Here is a 17,411-nt window from a genome sequence, read left to right on the forward strand (position 1 = left end):
TTTTTCTATTTCGATCGCGTACATCGAACGAGCCAAATTGCTCCACTTAAAGTAATTAAGTATGTATGTATATGAAAAATCTACGTTACCTTCTCGTTACTAGAAGATTCTAGCAATCGAACGGAAAACACCGCGGAGGTTAACGACGAATCGATTCGACAGTGGCCATTCCCACGATCCTGATCGAGCGTTTGCAATGCAAATCTGCTTACTTCGCTGCTATCAATTATTTCTTCGTAATCTCGTCCGTGGACAATATCGAAGACAAGCTTCCGTTAAAAAAAAAAACTATCGAAGTACAATCGAAGTTGTAAACTTGAATGGCAGGTTCCGGTGGAATGTAAGAAGTGGTGGAAAATCTTAAACGGTTTTAAAACGCGACGCTTTCGAAGACACGACAGCGAAGCTTCGAGATAAACGCGGCAGGCAAAAAAGTAGCAGGCATCTGGTCGCGAATTCTTTTTCATTAAGACCAGATGCAGAGCAGTCGCGAGTTCATTCACAAGTAGACGTTTACGAGCGGTTCTTTCCCTCCGGGCCGCTCTGAAACTTCGACAAAGTCAAGTTCACGCTTCAGCAGCGGTAAAAACCAAGTCCCTCCGTAGACCGCCGGATGTCCTGTGCAATAAATTCCGTGGCGTAGCGGCGGCGAAAAGAAGATTGGATTCAACGAGCTTGAACTTTTTAATTCGCGTAACGCGAATTAAAGTAGAAGATTCGTGTGTCTTCTCGCGTCTTTACACGGTGGAACGATAATGATTCCTGTAACGAGAGCTAATTGCAAGCGACGGCTTTTTCACTACGGTTGGAAGTAGAAAAAGTAGACGTTGTAAGCTACGCGAACTTTGCTCCAGCCAATAAGTCGCTGTCTCAAAGTTTGCCGCACCGTTCCTTCGCTTTACAAAATGGTACTAATTTTTTCCGCAAGTTTAAGTAAACTTTCGAGAAGTCCTTTAAAAGGAAGACAAACTTAGTATTTTTACGAAAATATACAAAATCGATTCCATGAAACGAAGTGGTTGTTACTCGTGGTCGTTAGGATAAAATAGAATAAAATCCCTCAGGAACGTACGCTATCGACTGTAAATATTTAGACATCCGGGATGTAGTTCGATCAAAGGATTAATATTTTTCTTATATTTTCAGAGTTATGATTGAAAAACGTTCCACGATTGTTAATTCTCTATCCGAGCCGTATTTGGAACTTGAAACGCGGACGTAAAAGTTTTCCACGGTAAGTGAATTAACGTATATTTGCAATAATTAGGAGATGTCCAAATACATACTTATGGATGGTAATATAAACGGCGCCAATGGTTGTCATGCGTTTTGTGTTTGCTCGCAAGAAACACACCGTAGGCGGATGTCATATACGTATGAATAGCAACAGGCCGCAACACGTGTGCAACACCAACGCGTTTCCGGCGATTTAAAAAAGACGGAGATACTGTTTCGCGCGCCGTTTCATAAATTAGGATCCGGAGGATTTACCGGATGAATTACAGCTGGCTCGATAACGCGTCAGCCGACTGCTCTCTTTTCCCGTTTCGCGGCGGAAAGCTCGTGCTGCCGGTTCATAAATTCCTTTGCGTGTTTTTATTCGTTCGAACGCCTAAACAGAAAACGCCGTTTGCATGATAAAGCCGGCGACGTTCAGCGTCGCCTACAATCTGAAATTCATGTTTGCCTCGATCGATACGGATAACATCGCAAAATTGAAAATTATACTTCACTTTACTACCACCGCTCACAGTGGTAGGTTAGTTGGCTTTTCTTTTTTACCACGCGTCAAACGAGATCGTTGAAAAAACGAAAGAAATGATTCCGTGAGTATCGGCACGCCATCTCGGCGCGCTAATAATTATCACTGACGATTAATGCGTTGGAGACTAGTTTATTCCACAAAACTAATTGTACGACGTGTATTGTGTGGCTCTGATTGATGAACGTGTAATTATCACGAAATTATCCGGTCTCCGTGCTGCGCATTTTGCGACGACGTGACGCCTAATGTCGCTCACTTATGTTAATCAACGGTGTTCTGGAAAACCTGATCGAGAATCAATTCCGCATCTACACGTTTTGCGCAGGAAATATTTTTCTTTAGCTCGAGTCTGTTAAATTTCTTTTTGACTATATAGAAGCTACATTTCCTTGCAATTAATAAGTGATACTTTACGAATATTATTTTTACAGTCCTGGAATTATCACGCGAAAGAACAAATTGGCAAACACGTGTTCAGATTCGATCGAACGGGACGGGCGCCATGGAAAACGGCGAAATTGTGAGCGCAAAAACGGCGCACGACGTCGATTAACGCAAGATCCACGCGTACATTGTTTTCGCTTGTATTTCACCTAAATGATCACGGGCACACCGGTCGCGAGGACACCCTTTGACAATCGCAGCGGAATCAATCGCAAATTGTTTTGTCCCGGCTGTCCGCTCGCCGAGGAAATATGTACTTGACGCGACAGAAATTAATTTTGCAAAAACCCTGGCGCCCCGACGACTGCCCCGTAAATAAGCTCTCGCAGTTTTCGTTTCCCCTTTTCCTTTTTTGAATACTAAAGGTAATCTTTTTAATTTATGTCGGAGTGTGCTTAAATTTATGATGAGACCGGAATTGAACTTTTTTTTAGAAAGGATCGTAACGTGAAGCTAACTTACGTTATACAGTGGTTCAGTGGAAAGTATTCGGACAGTTATCATAAAAATCTTTTATGCGTTGAAATCTTAATAGTGCCGGTATCACTTATTTACACGTATATAATACAAAGCTCGAACGACACAAAACAACAGCATCTTCTACATTTGCTGTAAGACGTCGGGACCTTTTAGCGAATAGGAGAATTTAGCCTCCTCATAAACAGTATTTTCAGTCAAGGAGCGAATTTATCCAACAAAATACTTTGTTCTGCAAGAGTTACGGACAGTATGGATTCAAGGATTACCAGAGATCCTTCGATCCTCTTCTCGAAGAGTTGCACCATTTATGAAAAGGAAAAACCGTGATACAGTCGTAGCTAAAAGCTTCATTGAAATAAACGCAAGTGCAGTGTCGCGCAGCAGCCAGTTTCAAAGGACTCCCGTTGCCCTTCCGTAGAAGTGATTCTCCTTCTTCATCCCTAACTCGGTCCTGCCGCTTATGCATATATGTATGTATATTATGTGTTATGCATATATGCATGATTCGCGTACATACACGGAAGCGTGCACGGCCACATAGCACGTGCGTATATCCTCGATCCCCGTGGACGACACTGGCTTACAAATTGCCAAACTTCTTAGCAAACCGGGAGAAGGAAAGGAAAGGATGACTGACGGTAAGGAGAGAGCCGAGTTCAAAGGAATCGGGAAAGAACGCGTTGACAAGACGAGGAGAGCAGGAAAAAGGAAGAGGCACTTGTTGTGCCGATCGAACATCCTACGAGTATGTCGAAACACGTCCAGCGAATTTCCCTTCTGAAATGCAGGATGTGTCGTGGCACGTGGCTGTCGAAGGGCTGTTGAACTGGCGACTCGGAAAACAATAAAAAAGGTCCCTGCATACTTGAGACTTCCATTTGGCGCGCACGATAATTCAGATAACGTATCTTTTAGAAGATCTAAAATGTAACGATCACAGGAGAAAAACGCGACAGGTACATTTTTAACGTACATTCTCCTATTATAATTGTGATGAATCTAAACGATCGTAATCATTCCATGATTAAGCAGAAGAATTTTAATATAGTCGCCGCTGTACAAGGTCGAATTATTATATACCTGACTACTTGTTTCTATTCCTAGATTATTACATAGAGGAAACGTACTCGTGATCTTGATTTTTGAGATAATGCAAAGTTAATGAAAGCGCTGAAAGTGGGGAACAGCGTAAACGCTTTTCGTATCAATTTTACAGATTATTTATTTTGCGCAGGCAGAGTCTATAAACGAAACAACGGGGACACGTTACGAGAACGTGGACAAAGGACGGTACACAATAGGCCCGCGATTAATTTCGCCGATCGTCGTTGGATGACCGTATCGCAGTTATTTTATTAATATCCAATCGTATTTCGAAAACGTACAACTCGAAATCGAAGGGCTGCAATAACCATCCATCCAATTTGCACGTGATCGCAGAAATGGACGCAAGGTGGCTCTTTATTAAATCAATTCCAATGGTAGCACAGGATGGACGAGAGCGAGGAAAGGGGCCGATGCGTGACTGGGAGAGGGCTAATTACGAAAATATTTGATCTCTGTGAAAGATCGTATGTCGGTGGGCGCGTTCGCTCACGTATTACGTTTCGCGTTGGTTTCGCTATAAATCACCCTTTCATTTCTGACTGTCCGAAATTCCTTGTTTCTCCGAATTATACGCCATTGTTTTGAGAAAGATTTGGCCCATGTTCTCTATTGAGTTACGTATAATTTTGTGTGCTAGATTAGATTAGCCGCGTGGTAGTGACATACGTATGTGAATATGAGTGTATGGAAGTATGCACAGCGTCTCGAAAAACAGATGAATGTAACTGTTCCGTTGGCAGTGTGATATAGAAGATGGTGAGACAAAGAGAATGCTGAGACGCGTGCAAATGTATATCGACGAAGATCCTGGAAATCGTTTATTAAATAAATCTAAAACTATTTCAATATGAATTCTAAGTGTAACCTTAGTGTTCCTTTACTTTTATTTCGCCAATTAAGATCCACGATTCTCAACATTCTCGTCAATGCTTTTAAACTGAACTAAATGGATATTCGTGCGGAGAGACAATATATAGGAACTGCGTCTAATTCATGAAATATCGATTATACAAATCGAGAACTTAACGGATAACCTTAGCTAAATTTTTCTTAGCACTTCGTGCACGAGACGAACAAATGACGAGAGAAGATCAAATGTTCGCTCGTACGTGGCTTATCTGTCACAACTAACTAATAGCAGGTTTTCATTAAGCTCGTCGATCAACTTTTTCGTTCAAACCTCGCGAAACTGCAGAACATCGAAGGACGGTCGATGAGAAACCTTTGGCTTTCATAACGGCAAAGAGAAGTAAGTTGAGTGTAATCGTAATGAGTGAAGTACGGAAGAGAGGGAAGAGAATGGCGGGGAAACAAATTCATCGAACCACTCGAAAGGCACGATTTCCCAAAGAACGTCTCCCAACGCTCGTAACCGCCGACCTCGTTGTTGTTTTCAACGCGAGCTTTCGTTTTCCTTCTGCCTCGTTGAGCGAACATGGCTCTCTACCACCTCTTAACCCGCAACGAAAATGTCGAAGCCGTTTCGTCCTGCATAATCGTGTCGCGACGCGGGGGAGAAGATAAATCGTTCTTCCGTTGTCCTCTTACGTCATTCTCGGCAATTAACCGTTGATGAAAAATAGTTGTTACTTTTTGCACGAGACGGTTGCGAGTGCGTGAGTAATTGATGAGTGAGGAAACCATTAAAGATCCGAAGAAACGCTTTAAACTTTTCAGCATCGATTTTGTACAAAGAACGAAATATATTTTCGGTAGATGGATCAATGTCGAGTTCGTGACAGAAAGTAATTTGTAAATTTTTAGTTCTCCAACCAGTGGTCGCGAGATTTTTATTATTAGTTATCAAACCTGCTTCGATATTGAAATCTCGATAAATTTGATCACTTACAATTTCCCACTAAATTTAATTTGTATGCGCTCCAAGCTAAAAGAACGAAAATGGAAAAAAGTACTTCGACCAGCATATAATTAGATTCAGCAAATCCGACAGGGAGAATGATCTAGATAATAACGAAAGTGGTCGCGCATTTCAGCGAACGGTCCCGATTACGGAAGTAAAAATTCCCATTGAAGGACTCCCATGGGGAGAGACAGAGTGCGCGTCCGCATGCTGCCAGAAATATAATTAAAAAGTGGTAGTTCGATATCGTGTCGCGGACTGAATAAAACCGCGTAATGGATTTTTTCCATTTACTTGGTCCCCTCGAACTTTCTCCGGGCGTCATGAATCTTCACAACGTCTCGGCAACACCCTAACGTGTGCGCATACGTGAAATGGCGGTCTCCTGTATGGTATACAGGATCGTGTGTTCCCAACGACACGGAGACCCGACGGGAAAACGACTTCGGGTCGTTTCCACACCTCCGACCAAGGGTAGGCGCGCGACGATCCTACGTTATAGACTAGCTTCTCCTGCTTCCAGGTCTTTTACCCTCGTCCTGCTTTACGACTTCATCCGATGCCCGTGCATTCCGCCTTCTTTACGGATGTTCGCCGCACACGTTGCTGATTTTATGCCCTTGAAATCTCTATACACGATGTAGTTTGTACCGTAAGTTTAACGAAGCACCGGTACTGTTTCTTCTAGTTTCTACCAAAGGTTAATTACTCGAGTAAGATCTGCAGAAGGATTGGAGAGAATTGTATCTCCAATTCGTGGTTCTACAAAGAACGGACAACGTCTGAATTATCTAAATTCGATTTTCATTCAGCTTCATCTACGATTACGATTCGTTGAGTAATCCAAGACCGAAGCAATAGCGCATATACCCGGAAGAAGAATTACGAAAATGGCGTTAAGTTTGTCCAAGTTGTCACTTTAACGGCCGTATAACACGTAAGGCGATAATGTGGCGAGCGAGACAGAAGAAGGCATCCCTTACGAACATCCTTTATACTTGTATCCCACGATACATCCAGTTAGCCAGCCAGCCAGCCAAGCAACCAGTCAGCCATGGAGTTAATGGAAATGCTGGGAGCATGGGAGCGCATACTAAACGGCCTGACCTCTCCCCCCTGTGCAACCGATGACTTTTCGACTTTTCCTCGCGTTTCTGCCGCTTCCTAGGGACACGCAGCGACGATCCTCCTTCTCATAACTTCGTTCGTCCGCGAACCCATAAATTTGCCGCGACAACGCATAAATCAGACGTGCGTGCCCGAACGTACGCAGGTCAGATAGACGACTCGAGGAGAAGCGATCAGCATTCCAACCGCGGAGAGACCTTCGATATATACCGGCGGCGCAGAGTAAACACGATCAGCGTACAACGGGAACGATCTTTCCTCCTTCTCGGATCGACAACGTTGGAAGAAGCGCGCGATACCTTGTTACTATGTTCGAAGCTGGTCGATGTAACCTCCAGTCTATTTATCACGACCGCGGCGGAATTACGCGCAGCGTTCTGCTACATCCACGGGCGATCGCGTCGAAACTCACATATACGTGGTTATCGTACGTTCTTTTTCATCCTTCTCCTTTCTTTTATTTATATGCCTATCTATGAAAAGGGTAGCTACCTACAGAAGAGGAAAAGCGATAGAGCACGAGAATTTGCATCGCTCTTCACATTTCGCGGCGTTTCGATTAATTTACGTGAAAGCGCCCTTTCACTGGCAAAAAAGAAAAAGTCGCCGCCTCGACGATTCGAAACGCCTGCACGAACGAACGATCCATTTGCGGATCCCTTGGCTTTTTTCTCCGAAACTTTCGTCGATGAGCAAGAAACAAAAAACGGAAGAAAGAAAGGGAAAAAATACAAAAACAAGGAGATCGACCGGACATGCATCGTTGCGACTACATACCGTCCCAAATCGGTGGCCTCGGATGGGTTGTACTCAGAGAAGAAGTTCGAAATGATCGATGACCGGCCGATATTGGTAGCGACATATGGAGTAGCGTATCCGCCAGCTTGCTCCTATAATGGGCGCCGCCGCAACCTTTTTCCACGCGCTGGAGATGTCACGCCTCTGATGTCACTCGAGAGCAAATTTCTACTTAACGACTCACGGATATATACGAAGGATGTATACACGACTGCTCGCGAACGTTTACTTCTCACGCAGCGGCCTTTTTACGGGGACTTTCGACGCATCAATCAGGGCCTCGTGACGCGAGAGACGTCCAGAAAAGAAAATAGAGAGGCGGACGTACCAGTGAAACGGATAAACGAGCGAAACAGGAGAGGTACTCCATTCGGTTTCACGGTTTCTACGTTGTTTCAAACGTCAGTGAAATCGTGCTACTCTTCTTTCGTCTGGGTCGTTATGGGCGGAATGGCATTCGTGCAAAGGGTACTTTTAATCTTTTCTATATTTATATCATATACTGCATTCCGTGCGCGATACGAAAAACGTAAACCTTTTTGCGTAAAATACAAATGTAAAATTTTTTTTGTAAAAAAACAAATTGAATTATCATCAACAGTTTGTATATAGCGTACACGCTATAATTTCGTAGTCACTCTAACTTGATATATAAAAATACGTATAAGAGTATCATCCTTGACGGAACAACGACTCTTCATCTTGATCTTCAAAGATTTCCAAGAATTCTAGGACAAATCCAGGAACATTTACAAGAATTTTACGTTCGATGTCACTCGACTGATCCTTCTAATATTAATTAATCATAGAATCAGCGAGTGTTTCTCCGCGTAGAACTTTCAAAGTTTACTCTAGCACTCTCGTCGTAATGAAAATTTCGCGACTCGTAAGCGAGTCCATAGATAATGAGAAGAGGGTAACGTCAAGAAGAAAAGGGAGAAGGAAAGAGGTCGCTATCGAGCGTCGAAGAAAAAATAACGAAGGTAGCCTGGTTCCCTATCCGTGCCCCCGCATCTCTTAATCAATTATTGTTAGACTCGTCCACACCTCCACCGCTACTGCCAGGCGATTTCTCTTGAAAAATTGATCGGGGCCTGTGTCTTTTGCTGACCCTTCTATTCCTTGGCGGGCACACGCCGGAGATGAGAGAAATGTAGGTCGAGGGAAAAAAGTCGAAAGTCGGCTGGAACAGCGCAACGATGCTTAATTCGAACGCGTAAAATCGGGAGTCGTAATCTTCGTCGAATTAAGATCAAAAATCCACGGGGTCGATCGGCTTCATTAGGCGGCCGAGATCAAACGAATGGCGCATGAGCGTCGAAATGAAAAATGTTGGAATTATCTCGCTCCCCCAGCGCCGAGTCTTGCGACTTCTCGCGCCCAGGGGTGACTGCTCCCGGAGTCCTTCCTGATGCTGCATCCCTAGGAAAACTCATTACTCTGTCAGGGATATTCATCAAGCTTTGATTATTTGCACGTCACACATTGAAGCTCGTCTAAATCTCGCGTCTTAAAAGCTCTCGACGCGACGCCTCCTTGTTTATACGTTGTTTCGCTAGGATTGCGATTTTGGCTTTGGTATTATTGTGCGTCAGAGATAACGTTAGGAATAGGTGGAAGATTCTTAGGGTAGATTGGTACAATGACGAATGGTTCGAATATTGGGTTATCGTGACAATGTTTAAGTTGAGGATCGGGGCTTGACACGGTTGATATAAGACCTTCGAAACATTTTCTTCTCCGGGAAAAAGAAACTTCCTATATTTGGTAGTTCTCTCGACTTCGTACATCCAATTCGTACCACGACTCACCCAAACTAATTCTCCCAAACATGGAAATAATTCTATATACGCAAATCTTCCTTATCGCTTCTAATCCGTCTGTACCCTGGAAAGAAGCTCGTGACGCGAAGAATTCAAATATTTAGGAACACGTTCGATCGAGTCGAGCTAAATATTTACCTAAGACAAAATGAAAAGAACGAGAGAAGGTTCGACGGAACCGATTCGGGGGATGAAATGAGCGTCCAGTCGGGAAACATATTCGAGGATCTCGACTCGGTGGTCTTCGACTCCGCCGATTCGAAACTCACCCTTCCGCCTATCAATTCCCAATAGGTTGGCGCTCCGCTCGAGAGCGTACTCGACTGTCCGACAGGAGAACAGGAAGAGAGACGGAGAAAGAGGGAGGAACGTAAGGGCCCCGTGTCTCGCGGCGGCGGCGGCGGCGGCGGCGGCGGCACGTCGAATTCTTCAGTCGTTAGGCGCGCAGGCTGTAATTGACGTGGTCGAATAATGGAGTGCTGCCAATGGGCACAAAGGGCGAATGCTGGATGCGGTGGTGCCGCATGAAAAGCCCGAAGGGTGGCAGAGGGAGAGGGTAGCGAACGGTCAGAGCAAAGTTCCTTGCGATCCAAAAGGAGACAGAACGTTTTTATCCCGTTTCCGACCCCTATCTGATCAGGAATGCCTCTCACGACTCGAGTGATTTATTCCCTCCATTTCTGGGGATTATTTTATATATAGATCCGGCACAGAGCCACTCTGGACGCCGTGTCGCGCTGCGTCGCGTCGCGACGCATCAGCATCACGTCTCCTCTCTTCTTCCTTGGTCGAAACTCGAAAGGGCAAAGACTTCCAGGATCACCCACCCACCGTCTCTGTTCCGCGTTTCCGGCGTCGCCACCAGCCTTTTCGAAAGTACCAGTCCTTTCGAATTCCTGACTCGGCAGCTCCCTCTGCGCGTACCCACAAAGGGAGTTATTTCTTGAATTCTTTCGCCACGCGAATTCCCGCCGGCTAGGGTGTCACGGTTATAAATCGCTCCACCCCCGATCAAGATCCCCGATTTTTATTCGGGAGACCGAGTTGCGATTCGACGCACCATGTACCGGATCAATTTTCAAATTCTGTTAACAACTGTATCTATGTTACATATATCTATACGTACATCGCGTCTGCTTTTTGAATTACCGAATGACGCGATATCATAAGAGGATGGAGGGCAGAAGAGCAACATCCAACCCTCTTTTCTCACATCGAAGAAGCGCCAGGACTTCGAAAATATCATTCCGTGTAATGGACGAATGGAAAGGGGGGAATCGTTGGAACGAACTGAGCAGACAGACGGTACCGCCAAAACTTTTTTCCAGCCGACGAATCTCTTGGAACACGAGCGCGGCGAGAATCCGGTGTCGACTTTTCGCGAAATGCTGCGAACACCACGGCAGCGCCATAACTTTCGAGATTTGAGAGATATCAGTCGGGCTCCGGTAAATCACCGGCAATCATTCACAAGATTTCACGGGATAAGAAACGTGAAACGTATTCCCTCTGCCAACTTCTTTGTTTCTTTGTCCCTCTTCCTCTCTACCGTAGCCCAGCGCTTTCGACCTCCTTTTTCCATGACCACGTTAGCTGCTCGACACTTGGCGAACCACGTAGGGCCACTTCCTACGAGAATTCCATTAACGAACAGAGAATAGCTTGTAGCTAGAAGAGGATTCTTCGCTGGATTAACACCAATGTATCGCGTTTTACGGATTGGCTCGATCGACTAGTCGACTTTTATTCGATCGACACTCGTCCAAATCGGATTCGATCATACGTAGTATCGGTATCGAGCTACGTTACGCGCCTTCGAGGGACAATCTCGTTAACATTTTCAACGTACCCTTCGACAGGGGTGATTCGTTAGTCTTTCGCGTTGATGTTTGCTCGTTTAGGTACTTTGAAAAATCCCTCCAAATCCCTTGGTTTTCGCTTATCCTTTTATTATCGCGTGTTAGAATACACCGATGTGTCGTCAGAGTTTAATTAAAGAAAATTCAATATCGTCGAACGATGCTTTATTCGAATGGACAGCAAGTAGTCAAAGAAACGTTTCTTGGTTTCCTCGATGGCCGTTTAGTGCAGGGACGCGTAAAAGTTTGTCTCAATGTCGATAAAGTGTGGAACGAATTCGTACAAAAATGCGTTGTGAACGTACGTGAAAATATTTAATTCATGGACGCATTTCATATGATTTATAACAGCGATACGGCAGTCGATGCCCGCCTATATGCTTTTATAGTATTGCTCCGTGTCTCCTCTTCCGAGGGAACGTAACTTTCTTGTATCTTCAATAACAGGGGGGAAATAACTGTTGGCGAATATGCGGGAAGTACCCGACGCTAATTTTGATAAAAGTTTGTGGGTTTATAAAAGGAATACAACTTTGTTTTCCAGTAATAGCAATAAAAGTCCATTTGCTACGGACAGTTTCCTTCTTACAGATAACATCTAAGAGGCTATATGGACGAATATTCAAAAGATATACCGTGCTTCTACCGAACGTTGTCGATAATTCTCGTTATCCTTCACCCAGTTTCGCAGTTCTCTACGGTTAATCGATTATAAATCTTCTAACACGAAAAAATTTCGCTAAGGAATGGCGGAAAAGGCGACGAAAGCGTGACGACGATTCTGAAAAAGCTACGCAACGGTATAGCCGAGCATTTTCAAAATAGCCGCGCGCTAGTAAAATACTGCGCCATGTAAATCAATCGGCTGAGCGATCGCGAGACGCGACGCTCTTAAATTTCCCTCGAACTGACGGCCGCCAACGAAGGTGCGCAAAGTGCTGGATTGTCGGTTATAGGATGTCCAGACTCGTCAACTCGCCCTATTGGCTGTTACGTCCGCGCTCGTCGTAACGTTTGTTTGATGGAACGCGCGTTGCGTTTAAGGTGAAACTCTCGAAGTGATTGACGAAGGCTATTAGGGATAGTTCGATTTCGATGGCAATGTGCAGATTTTCGAAGAGATGATTCAGGAGTAACTTTGAATTAGGATAGACGACGACGATATGGAACCTTGGAACCTTACGCTGTTTTTACCCGATAATTTATTCGCGCATTTGTTATTTTTCAACATTCAAAATTTCGAATCTTATCGAATTCGATATCGAAACTCATCCAGCCGCGCGATCGTAACTAAAAAAAAAATGCACACATAAAAATCTCTGCAAAAGCCAGTCTACTAAATAAAAGTAAGACTGGTAAAAAAAAGAGTCGCGTGAAAAACGCGGACGGTTGCCTGAAATATCGAAATTCGCAGTTTCGTATCGAACAACCGAAAGTTTAACTACCTGCTATTCCTGCGTAAAAACCACACGCTTTTCCCGTTCTGGTTCAGACATTGCCCACGACTATTCCCTTTCGACTGGCGGACACGCAACAACCAGCGTTTATATATTATTCCGTTGGAAATAATATTGCAAGTGAGGAGGGGTGGCAGATCGACGGCATTGCGTGGCGGCGCCATTACCGTGCCTAAAGCACCGAAATTATCGGTATATCGCGTGGCGAACGGGGGTGGCCGGTTCTCTTGCGAGTGTCGCGGCGAAAAAGAGAGCGAATCGCAACAAATCACTCGATATCTCGGAAGCCACGCGCCGAGAAAGCCGGCGAACAGCCCCGAGGAGACAGAGCCGAGGGAAAGAGAGAGAGACGAAGAGGAAAGGGAGACCGGAACAGCCACAGAGACGCAAGAACTTTTCTTATTTACGAGCGAGCTTATTTCCTCGGGCTACTGCATATGGATATCAGAGCGAAGCGATGGCACGCAGCGCGGCGAGCCGAGGTGGATGCGAGAATCGGCCTGGAACTTTAATGCTACCTTCCAAGCCCTCCTTCCGCCTCGCTGGTCAATTCTCTTCTTTCTCCACTTCAGGGACTGCTCGTGTCAACCGCCCACTCCACACACCTTGACACACGCTCGAATCAGCTCGCTTTCTCGCGCGGAAAGCCGGAGAAACTTCAAGCTAAAGGATTAGAAAAGGCGCGGTTGGCTTTCCAGCAAGAGAATCTCGATGCAAATGAATGGAATAAGTCGTAGAGTTAATGTAATCTAGTTAATCGTAATGACGGCTAATGGAATACCAGACGTTTTAGAAAATTGCTTTCAAGAGAATTTTAATGAAACAAACAGGGTTCGTGGTGAGATCGGTGGGGAGATTCTATTTGAAGTAATTTGAACTCGTTCCGCCGTTCGCACGAGAAGATTTAATGGGATACCTATATCCTAATGTATCGCGTTATCTGGTAAATAACATTAATCGGATTAATCGTTAAAATGAACTCCAGTCGATATTTGTTGACTCGAGCCGCCACGCTGGTGAATATTTAGGCAGAAGTCGGTGTTCACTTTGCAGCGATCTGTGCGTATCCATTTGCTCGGATTTATTTACCTGATCATTTCGATTAACCGTTGATTCGTGATATACAATAAACGGTTCAAATATGCAAAATAATCGACTCGATTGAAATTACATTTTACAGGAGTTAAACTTTTAAATTTGTTTGCTCCTACGAAAAATAAAGAGAGAAAACATAGTCGCAATCCGTTGTCAGGTATAAACTTTATAATCGACCATTTCGCATGTAGCGAAGCGAAGAGGACGATAGAAACGCGATTCTATTTTCCAGAGAGTTCGTCGCGCACACGGCATAATATACGGAATTCAAAAAGAATTTGTTAGCGTTAGTCGCTGTTTAAGACATCGTTAAACTAGCTCACAGTACACTTATTTTTACGACTAGAAGACTTCGTCTGTAGTTATGAAAAGTTCACCCGTCCAAAAGTCGTCCAGTAAAGCGAACCTTCGTACTTTAAGGCTGTTGCCACGTGCATGCTCGCAGCGTCGTCAGAAATTGTGTGTTAAGGAAATTACCCCGCCCCGAAACTACCACGAGACATTAGTCTTCAACGACCACATTCTTTGCAACACTGTAACTGCTTTCACTTCGACAAAAACTCTCGACGCCTCACGTTGCAACATTGCTCGACAAAAAGAAGAAAACTTGCGGCAGGGAGAACCGGCAAGTATTTACAGGTTGATCAAGATACCTGAAGTTTAACCGGGCTGGTTTGACTTTGTGTAGTCGATTTCCAGGATGTGGAAGTCACCGGTTTCTTCGTGTCCTTAATTACACTGGCTTGCCGTAAAAGGCTCACCTGGATGCGGAAAAGAATTTGGATCTGAACGAATCTTCTCGTTGAAGTCGCCGAATTATCGGACCCACGTATCGACTCCTTTTCGAGTGTGCCGGTTACGTCGTGCGAATCAGCACGTAAGAAGATTAAGAATGCAGAGAACAAGCAGACAGCAGCGGCAAAAATGTTGTCGGAAACGTTGCAAAGATGTCAAGGAAATGAAAAAATACGTTCATCGATTTTATTGTAGTTTCGAAGAACAAGTGATACGTGGAATATTAAGAGACACCGTTGTTGTCGACGAAGGAAATAGCACAACATCGTATCAAAAATTGATGGAGGAACGACAATACGGAAGTAGTAGTAGAATAATTTTTCAGAAATCAGCAGAATGTTCGATTTCTTCGCCGTTATCATTCTTTCTCGAGAAAACATTAGGACTATCAGCGATAAAGGTAAGAAAGCGACTGGATTTCGCTCACGTCCGAAGAAAAAGTGAATCTGTCGTCCGAGAGGGAATCACGTCGCCGGAAACGTACTACCTACTCTGTCACAGTAGCACGTCACTGACTGTTTCTTGATTCGAGCACAGAGATCGACGACGGAGCCCTGATCTCCCGACAGGGTCCAGAAATTCGTTTCGTACGGTTAGTGATGGACAAGATTTGTTTGAATTCTGTCACGACCTCCCTGATCGTTCTCCGTAAGGCAAAAGGGACAGGTCGTGGTCCCTTTACAGAAATTGGATGCAGGATTTATTCGTGAAATCGGAACGTATTACCGAAGCAACGTGACCATTCAAAACCAAACGAAATATATAAAAATCATACTAAAGAAAACCAGACAGTAGCAATCCGTATAATAAACGATCCTTGTCCTAAAATATCTTGACCAGTAGAAAATTTTGTGAGACACATTTGTCGCGTAATGAATCAGTAAGTGGAACAATTACACGCGGATGTATGTACTTGTTAGATAATTTGAGTTAATTCGTCAGGATAGAACAGAGGTAAGGGAAAAGTGAGAATTCCTAAGTGCCTTGAATATCGGTATTTAGATGACGCGAGATAACTCTACCTATTCTGCACACGAACCGCATGCACAAACGGGTTCAACTACATACCTCCGCGTGTTTGCGCCGGAATTCTCCGAAGGAGAATTTCCTTACCTTCAATTACGTGTTAAGGTTCAGTGTATAATTTTCACCGCGTATAATTTAAAACAACCATAATTATGTTATTTTGCCTTTCGATGATCTTGGTATTACGCAGTATTTTTCGGTTTTCCAATAGAATACTAGAGTAATTTTGTATTTACCTTCTCCTTCTGCGGATCATCCTCGATCTGAAATAAAACAAAACGCAGCAATTACCATTTAATTCTATATTATGAGACCAGAACTTATTCGCTAATGAAACAAAATCACTTCCTAGATCGTCATTGAAAAATTACGTCGAAATGTTCCAAAATTGTCAAAAATTATCCGAAGTACGAAAAAAAAAAAGACGCGGCGAATATCGAAATTTGTTTCGAATATTTGCTTTCGAATTCCCGAATACGCAACGGAAGCATTATCGATATCCGTACGCTATTTCTGTGGCTACAATTTATATTTAACCATTATCTCGAGCAGGTTCCGCGTTTGTAAACATCCTCGAAATGGACCATCGATAGATAAAAAGCGGTCACTGGTCGCGCGATTAAACGGCGTCAAGATAAGAGTTCATTGCGATCCAATTACCTCCGCCACTCGACAGGGGGTAATTAATCGTACGGACGATGGCTCGCGAGTATCGACCTAGTAATTGTTAAGCCAAGACACGGGTTACCGATATCTCCGAGTTGAATTTTGCGATGTTTAGCACGAAGGTTATCGAGTCGATTCCGACGTCACGTGAAACAGAAATGAGAAGTATGGAATTTTTGCCGATTTGATACATTTGGATTGTTTAAAAAGAAATCATGGAAATTATTGGAAACCGTGAAAAGTGACGAATACAACTGAATAGAAAAACTTGTACTAAGAGTACATTTATTAAATAATCTCTATGTTACATGATACGGTTAATCTTGAAAATTATACAGTTTACCGAACGATAAAGCCTTCTTTATAATTACAATGAATACTTGAGTTTAAAGTTGCAACAACTACGATATCGTTCTCTTGTACGCAATTTATCGTCTGATAAATTTCACACATTTTATTCCACAGACGGTAGACACCTATATTTCGATCACGATTACAGGCTCGATCGTCTATTTCCTCGACGCATGAGTTACGCGCAATAACGTCGAGTGACCTGTGGAAAATGCAAAGGGAAAATTAAAAAAAAAAAGGATACCAGAAGGAAAACGATAATAAATAACTATGGAGACGCGTGTGACTTCACGTTCGAGATGTCGCAACAAATCATTGATCTTCACGGAAATTAAATCCGTACACCGTGAAATAAAAATAAAACTTGTACGTAACACAAGTCGAAGATGTAAATAAACAACGTACAAAAATAATCATACCAAAACGTAAACGACTAAATATACAATGCACGTAGATAAATCCGAAACGTAAACAAATAATCTAAAAATATACGTAAATTGAACGAAGATGTAAACAAGCAAACAGAGGGTGTACAATAGGTAAACAAAGTCACAACGTAAATAATCAGATTGAAAGTATAAATAGATAAGTAAGACACACGAATAAACTAAATTCTCTTCGGTGAATGAATTAAACGTTCGAATTTATAGCAATTCAGTTTTTTCAACAGTTTAATTTCACTGGCACAAAGCGTGAAAATTATATACAAATGTTCTCACCTCATTCTACTGCGCAATTTTCTATTCCAATAACGAA

General features: G+C 43.5%; 1 protein-coding gene across 1 annotated transcript in view; it reads right to left on the reverse strand.

Annotated features, from left to right (window-relative positions):
- The window catches only part of LOC122569560 (3-phosphoinositide-dependent protein kinase 1), a 406,424-nt gene that overhangs the window by 325,811 nt on the left and 63,202 nt on the right, over nt 1-17,411 (reverse strand). Inside the window, exon 2 of the mRNA XM_043730768.1 lies at nt 15,875-15,901. Coding sequence (XP_043586703.1) covers nt 15,875-15,901 — 27 coding nt within the window. The remainder of the gene's footprint in view (nt 1-15,874; nt 15,902-17,411) is intronic.

Source organism: Bombus pyrosoma, linkage group LG7 (genome assembly GCF_014825855.1).
Source record: "Bombus pyrosoma isolate SC7728 linkage group LG7, ASM1482585v1, whole genome shotgun sequence".
Classification (NCBI taxonomy): Eukaryota; Metazoa; Arthropoda; class Insecta; order Hymenoptera; family Apidae; genus Bombus; species Bombus pyrosoma.